This window comes from Glycine soja, chromosome 13 (genome assembly GCF_004193775.1).
Source record: "Glycine soja cultivar W05 chromosome 13, ASM419377v2, whole genome shotgun sequence".
Classification (NCBI taxonomy): domain Eukaryota; kingdom Viridiplantae; phylum Streptophyta; class Magnoliopsida; order Fabales; family Fabaceae; genus Glycine; species Glycine soja.
In genome coordinates, this window is record NC_041014.1 from 26,120,340 (window position 1) to 26,128,891 (window position 8,552).

Here is an 8,552-nt window from a genome sequence, read left to right on the forward strand (position 1 = left end):
AATTAACGTACCTAGTCTATGTTAAATTTGGATGACACGCGTTTTCAGAATCGATAACTTTTAGTAGCGATCAAATCAATATCTGCTCTACCTAATTGGCTTAGCTCATAGAATTAATTATGTAGTAGAGAGAAAAGGACACTACCTAATTATAAAAACAATCAATTATTCACATTTGTTACCCTTTCCATTTTCATAATTTCCCTGACAAAATATCCATTAAGAAAATGAAAATGAAAAAAAAAATCGAGATGGGATAAAGAGAAAGACAGAAACTACAAAAATTACAAGAATAAGAATAGAAGGGAGTAGAAAAGAGGGAAATAGAAAGAGACAGAGAGAGAACCCAAATCATTGAGCTCTCAAAAATTGGTAAGGATAAGTTGTAATTCGATTTGTCCCCAGAACATTACATGCAAATATGAATGAATATATATATATATATATATATATATATATATATATATATATATATATATATATATCGTTCTGTAAATTAAATAGTACTGCTATATGATATAAGGTATAAGTGGTGTGATTAACTTCATGTAAACGGCCCATGTGGATGGTGGGGCATAGAAAACTATGAAACATTGAAACGGACTCCACAAAGTCTTGCTTTTTAATTTCTTAATGACATGTACACTCGCAAGCATTTAAATATTAAACAAATATGCATTATTGGTTCTTCACAAGTGATAATTTGTTGTTTTGGGACCCAAACCCCAAAAAGAAGGAACTTTCCTATATACCCCTTTCCTTTCTTTTGCTTTTCCCACTTCATGGACATTGGACAAATGACATCCTCCACCAAAGCCTACCATTTTCTTTTTCTCTTTACTGAAAAAATTAATTATACTACTGACCAGATTCGCCCCTCAAAGAGGGGTTAATTTGTTTCAAAGGAAGAAAGAAAGAAAGAAAAATGGTAAACGGGGTTGAATATTGAGTCTATGTACCACTAATTTTTTAGGGTAAAAAGAAAAAAAAATGATTAGGAGCCAAAAGGTGCCCTATGAGGAATCCCTTTTCTTCTCCTTGCGTTTGAAGAAGCAGGTGGAGAAGGCGTGGCCGGGTACATATCTTGTTGTGAGCCTTCACGCAATTCTTCTTCTTGATGATGTCTTGAAGAAACCGATCTCCTTGACATGCCCTCCATTGTTGATGCCTCATTTTTAGCATCCAAAGCAAAACTTGCATCCCCATTTCTCTTTATTCCTACAAGCTAATTCAGTCATTGCCAACAACAAAATTAATAATTAATACCAAATAACCATCAAATTAAATCAGTCCAATCATACATTACATTCATGGATTTTTTTTTAAAGACATTACATGCCATGTTGATTCCCGTCTATTATTCAATAATTAATCATCATTATATAAATATAACAGTAAGATTAACTATAATTATAAATGTATCAAATTAAAATGTCAATGGATATATATATATATATATATATGCATATACACACATGATGATTGATGGCGGTGGGAATATAATTATGATGTTGATGGGCTTTCAAATGTAGGTGACGGTGTACGGGTGGTGGGTGTTATACCCATATGACGAGGGTGAATTGGGATGTGAATTATGCTCATTTTGATATTGATATAGATGAATGAAACAATGATGTGTGAGAGGGAAATTAAAATTAAAATAATTAATTAATTTAAGATAAATGTCTCACCTTACACCCCAAAGAACAGAAGCGAAATGGGTCCAAGAGGCTTCTTCCACAAATCTCACAAATGTGAGCTACTCCTTTTCCAGACTTTGGTTGAGGCCTCTCATTCAGAAACAAAACCCTGGCACTGTTGATCACATATGTTTGAACTCCACTAATGTCCAACACTTTCTGAATTTCCGCCACCCTCACTACATCGTGATACGAAGATCTCCGTATCTAATCAACAACACAACAACACAACAACAACATTAACAACACAATCAATCAACTTAGGATATAGATAGATTGTGTAATAACTCATAGATTTCAATCATTGTTAGTATCATTCATCATTCAACCCCCATTTTCCCAAAAAGCTTTGACTTTGACAATGTAATGAAATGGCAATGGGAAATTAAATGTGAATAATTAAAAAATATACACGTATATATATATATATATATATATATATATATATATATATATATATGGTCCAATTAAATAATTAATTAACCTGAATAACTTGGTGATCCTTGTGTTTTGAGGAACGGCAATAGAAGCAAAACGCATTCTCATTGCAGTCGAGACAAAACATGTTACATTCGCTCCTCGCGGCATCTCCGTGAATCCGACACACATCGAAGAAGGATGTGTTTAGGAGTGGCTCAAGCCATGGAGGCACCAACATTGTGCCCTGCAGCTCAAACAAATTTTTTTGATAAAAAACAAAAAGAAACAAAAATGGGCAATTAATCGCAAATCATATAGAGACCATAGGGTATAGTACTATATACTATATATTATATAAATTATGTGTATGTATGTACATACCATGGTTGAAATTGATGGATATTAATGGAATGTGCCTCAATGGGTGAGTGAGGAAGGCATTGGGATTCACTTCTGAAAACGAGGATGGTGGAATGAGAGAGAGAGAGAGAGAGAGTAAACGGGGTTGAACTAAGAATTCAACAAGACAGAAGAAGCTAAGACTATAGGGACAAAAGGGGGAGATTAAAGAATTGGGGGTGGGAATGGAGGGTGGAGATCGAAAGAGGTGGCTGAAGAGTGATCTGAGCCGTTGGATGGGAATGGGGTGAAGTGTCTTGTGCTTACGCTACTTTGGATCTTGTTTGCGTCTCTAGGATGGCAGTGGCACAAGGTTGGGTCGGCTACGCATCAGCATCACCTTCTTCCTTCCTCTCTCTCTCTCTCTCAATAGCTGTATCTCTCAAATTCATCCACGATCGGGGAAACCATTCTCCACGTGGCTCTCTATCCACGGTCCATCGTAGATTGCTGGGCCCACTTTCCCATGCCATGGCATCACCACCTTTGTAGCATAAAGTTCTTCAAAACTATATGTAATTTTATAATAATATTCTCAATTCTTTTAATAGGACCTTATTAAGATTAAGAGTATCTTAAACATATTGATTAAAAAATTAAAATTATTATTTACTTTAACAAATCATAACAAAACACATAAAGTATTATAAACAAATAGGATAGATTCAGAAGTCTATATATTAAATGGGGTTAATTTTTTTTCTTAATAATTATTTAAATATTTAATTTTTAATAAGTGATAATTTTTCAAAAAAAATATTTATTATTTTTACAAATAAAATTTACAATAATTTTTATTTTAAATAATAATAACCTTAATAGTTATTATAAAAGTTAAAAACAAATAACACATAATTACTTAATCATTACAGTAATAACAGACACAGTTAATCTTATACTAAATAACCTTAATCACTATTATAATAATCACATAAATAATTAATTTTACTTTTAATTAACTTAAAAATATATATATTTATGAACATGAGACATGTCTAAGAAGGGGGTGCTTGGCCCCGCCCCTCTCTCCATCCGCCCCTGATAATAAACAACACAATTTTATAAATTTTAATAAAAATATTTTTACTTTAAATTTTTTGAAATGTTATCGAGGGTGGGTTTTTTTTCAGTACCAGTTTGGAACAAATTTACTTTCCTAGTCACATTAAAAGAAGATGTTTTTGAGGTTCGTGTTGGGATTAAAGAAATGTTACAAAAATGTCTTTTATAACTTTGTATAAATAATTGGCATACAGAGTTAAAATTTAAGTGCGTTATTATTTATCTATCCACGTTTTGTGTATTTGTCTGCTAGTAAACTATTCTTTCGAGGTTGTGATGTAAAAATTAATAAATAATTATTTATAAAGTGTGATATAAAAGATTCATGAATTTATGAAAAGGGGGGAAAGAGGACAAATTGGTGTATTATTACAACTTTACTACCAGTGGCCTTTGAAAGAAAAGGTTCTTTGGGCTTTGGCATGGCATGGCATGACAAATTTGCATGGTCTTTATTTTGACGTTGTAAACATAAACACTATCGTCATCCCATAATTTCATGCTAGTTGGGGAGCCTATATAACAGAACTCTTCTCCCGGTATATAGTTTAATTCAGATTAAGTCAAATAAATTAAGTTAAAAAAGTTTTATATTTTTTATTTAATTAAAATCTAGATTTAAATAAAGGTTGTCTTGATCTCTAGGTTCTTAAGTCGACATTACTTTCTTCAAGTAATACCAATTAACCGATTTAAAGGCATTTGTTCTGGAGGTCTCCTCAACCTCTAAACTCTTAAGATGACATTATTTCCTTAAAACAATGTTTGCTTTGGAATTATCTCGAAAATCACTCTAGCCGATTTAACCGTTATCAAACTTGGTCATACGAGGATAAATGTCACACATCATGAGAGAATTCAAGACCCAAACACACTTAGCCACTTGACATCCCACATGGAACTCAAGCAGTCTCGATGACTTTTCCTACCAAAACACCTTTGTATAAAGGATTTCTCTTATAAGTACACACTCTCATTCACTCTCTCTCTCTCTCTTTCCCAAACTAACTTTACCATCAAAGTATCTACAAATGTCGCAACCGGAGATTTGGACCACCATTAATTATCGTGAGAACCCACCAATCCCACCAATAAAATAATTAAGTCTAACAAGTCAGCATATGATAATAATAATAACATATTTTGATATTGTGTGTATAGTAATTTATTTAAAAGTCTAAACTTGTTGTGATATGCATTAGTTTAAGTTTATTAAAATATGTTGAGTTTTAAAATATTTTATAAATTTTTGAAAATAGCTTAAAATTGATATGAATTTATCATTCTATTGGTATTACACGACAAATTAAAAAATTGTATTATATGCCCAAAAAGATGAAAACTTAATTTAGCAGTCAATGAGATCTTAAATTATTTGAACAAGAGAGCAGAAGAAGAAAAAAAAAGTGGAATGAGTGAGAAATTGAATCATGAGGATGGATCAAAGAAAAAGTTAAATAACCAAATTTATCTCTAGTGGTGTGGTAATAAATTGATCTTGAAAGATAAAAAATATAAATTTAGTTTCCGAATATATAAAACACAACAAATTAATCTTACTATTAAATTTGTGAGACCATTTTGCCATTAAATTATAATGTTCAAGGATCAATTTGATAATAAGTTATATTTTTTTAAAATCAATTTGACATTAAGTTGTAAAGTTTAGGGATTAATTTGTCATTAAATTGTTTGCATAACTAATTTGTCCCGCTTTTTGCATATTTGGTGACTTTGAATTTCATCTTTCAAGGATCAATTTATCATCGTCTCATATTTTTAAGGATAGATTTGGCTATTTACCAAAAAAGAAAAATTGAATAATGAGGACCAACACTTCCACCTCTCCCCTCTTCACATGTTACATTCAGCCGATCAACCTTTTTTTTAGAAAGATGAACTCACTTCATTTCATTCATAATACGGGGGTGATTCATAATATGGGGGTGCTGAAATGTGCTCAAAAGTTTAGATGCTAGCATGGGATCTTGCTACCCTAGCCAAAGTGTGGGACACAAGATTGGCTTGCCTCTTATTAAAACTTACAAAAAGAGTTTGGGAAATGAGAAAGAAAGGTTCAACAATTATTTAAAATACAATGATAAACAAGAGAGTCTTGAGATATGTTATTAACATCACCAAATCTGTTACTCTCCTTGAAGATTGACTCGCCAATGTTACACTTCAAAAAACCTTGTTGCGATTTCTGCCATGAACAAATTGGAGGATTTTTGTTGGGGAATTGAGGGGAGTAAATACCACGAAGATTTATACTAATGAGTTATGAGCAACCACATAAGGAAACTTGACACCACACTTTAACCTAAAACCTTAAGGTTCAGGTTTATGGGTTTTTCTCCTCACTTATATAATGCTCAACTTTTTCACTTCTACTCAATGTGGGACTTTGCCTCACACTTTTACTCCAACAATTTTATCATTCCTTCGGGTCCAAATACACCATAACACCAAGACAAATTTGATTGCAATCTCAATAGGCAAAGTTTCAAGAAGGTTAAAAATAAGACTTACAATATCTTCAGCTTGAAGGACTTGATCAAAGATGTTGTTCCATATGTTCGATGAGTTCCAAACGTTTAAGACTTGTTCACAACCAAAAACCACGTGCCAAGAGTTTTCAAAATTGGTATTGCAATGTGCACACAAGGTTGTACAAGCAACACCTCGAGATTATAGGCAGACTCTTATAGGTAGGAAATGTCTGAGAAGCTTCCATAGAAAATGTTTTATCTTAGGTGGGATGTAAAGACTCCAAACAAGGTTCCAATTGTTAGGAATTCTAAGATCATTATGAGGTGTTATGACTTCCATGAGGTGATGATAAGCGGATCAAACCGTGTATGTACCATCACTACTATGTCACCAAATTATTTTATCACCAGAATTTACATTCAGAGTGGGCATGGAATTTATAATCTGAGCATCTCGGTCATTGAAATCCTATTGAACATTATCCATCCTCCAAGATAAGTGTGTGTGGATGATTAGAGAGCTGACTTTGATTTGTTCTAAGCCATTTCGAATTGGTGTTGTGACATGAGGGCTTGATTGATGCTTTAACCAAGGTTGTGACTAAATGTTGATACGTTCACCATTTCCGAGCCGCCATTTTACTCCTTCCTTGAGCAAGACCTATGAAGCATGGATGCTACGTCATGCATAACTTGGATTATGCCCTAATTGAGCTTCCAAGAATTCACCTTTTGGAAAGTATTTAGCTTTGAAGATTTGTGTAACCATCATGATCAGTGGAGAACTTCCACCTTAGCTTCCCTAGAATTGCAAGGTTGAAACCATGGAGGTCTTGACAACCCATTATGCAATATTCTTTTTTCATTGTCATTTTTCCCAACTCATTTAGTTTATACCTCTTGAATTTGTCGCTTTAGAACCCCACCAAAGTTGTTCATCATTTTTTGAATTTGGTCTTCCAATATTGAAGGCAAGAGGAAGTCACTCATATAGTATGATGGAAAGACTTAAGCACATGATTTTATAAGTGTTTCCTTACCTGCCTTGGACAAATGCTTGCTTGACCAATGGTTGATGCACTTCCAGACCTTGTCTTTCATAAAATCGAAGACTACTTTTTTATTTCTCCCAATAAGTGAAGGAAGGCCTAAATATTTTCCTTTCCCAATTAGATCTTTGATTCCCAGAAAGGATGATATCCTTTTCCTATGTGAGTGTTGAGTGTTGGTGCTGAAAAAGAATTTAGATTTGTTAGGGTTGATAAGTTGGCCATAAGCTTTGCCATAAGTGTTTAGAATGACCTTCAATGCTTTAACTTCAATATCTTTGATGCTGCAAAACAAAAAATAGTCATCATCAAATAAAAGGTGTGAGAGTTTTGGGGCCCCTCTACACACCATGATGCCATGGATAGCACCAAAACTCTCAACTGATTTAAAAAGTGATGAAAGATCTTTTGTGCAAATGATAAAAAAGTAGGTTGACAATGGGTCACCTTATCTAAGGCCTCTCCCGGGAGAAATAGGTCTTACATAATCCTCATTGATCAAAATAGAGTATTGAATAGTTTCCAAGCAAAGCTTCATCCAATCTAACCATTTTGTGGCAAAACCCATTTTTGCCATGACTGTAAGAAGGTAATTCCATTGAACTCTGTCAAAGGCTTTACTGATGTCAATCTTAAGGGCTAGCTCACCTTTTTTTCCTCTTGTCATCCATTTCTTATGATGTATAATTTCATATGCTATTAGAATGTTATCCATGATTGACCGTCCTTCATGAAAGCTGATTGGGTGGGGGAAATGCATTTGGATAGAAGGGGTTTGAGATGGTTGGCAAGGGTTTTGAATATAATTTTATAGATAACATTGCAAAGAGATATAGACTTGTAGTCTTTCATGGTTTTTGGATCTTTGATTTTTGGAATGAGGGCTATGGCATTTATTTCATTGGGTAGATGGCTAGTTTCAAGCCAATGATTTGAAAAAGCTAAAAGTCTCATGTCCACATAGGTGCTAGTGATTTATTGAAGGTTGGGTTAAGGCCATTTGGTCCTAGTGATTTATTGAAATCCATCTGAAAAAGATCTTTTTTGAATTCTGACAAGGTAAAAGGTGTAAGAAGCATGAGATTATGATCATAAGAAATGCAAGGCGAAATTTTATTGATAACAAGAGCAAGGTCAACAACATTATTACAATAAAGATTTTCAAAATAATTTGATGCAACATTTCTAATTTGTTCATGACTGGTAAAAAGATTACCATTATCATTCGTAATGGATGAGATAGTATTCATCTTCTTTTTAGTTGTGGCAAAATAGTGAAAAAATATGGAATTAATATCACCATCTTTTAGCCAGTGCACCTTTGCCCTTTGCTTCTAATGTGCTTCCTCTTGAGCAATTAAACTGCTAAGCTTCTCATGCATGGATTCGTATTGCTAGACAGAATTTTCATCGTTGAATTATCGCATCCT

General features: G+C 33.3%; 1 protein-coding gene across 1 annotated transcript; it reads right to left on the reverse strand.

Moving 5' to 3' along the window:
• Window positions 1–543: 543 nt before the first annotated feature.
• Window positions 544–2,722, reverse strand: LOC114381455. The gene is made up of 4 exons (XM_028340719.1): window positions 2,502–2,722; window positions 2,185–2,364; window positions 1,692–1,907; window positions 544–1,225 (listed from the first exon to the last, which is right to left on the reverse strand). The coding sequence occupies exons 1-4, from the start codon at window positions 2,502–2,504 to the stop codon at window positions 995–997; spliced, it is 630 nt and encodes a 209-aa protein (XP_028196520.1). The 5' UTR covers window positions 2,505–2,722; the 3' UTR covers window positions 544–994.
• Between the last annotated feature and the right edge of the window lie 5,830 nt (window positions 2,723–8,552).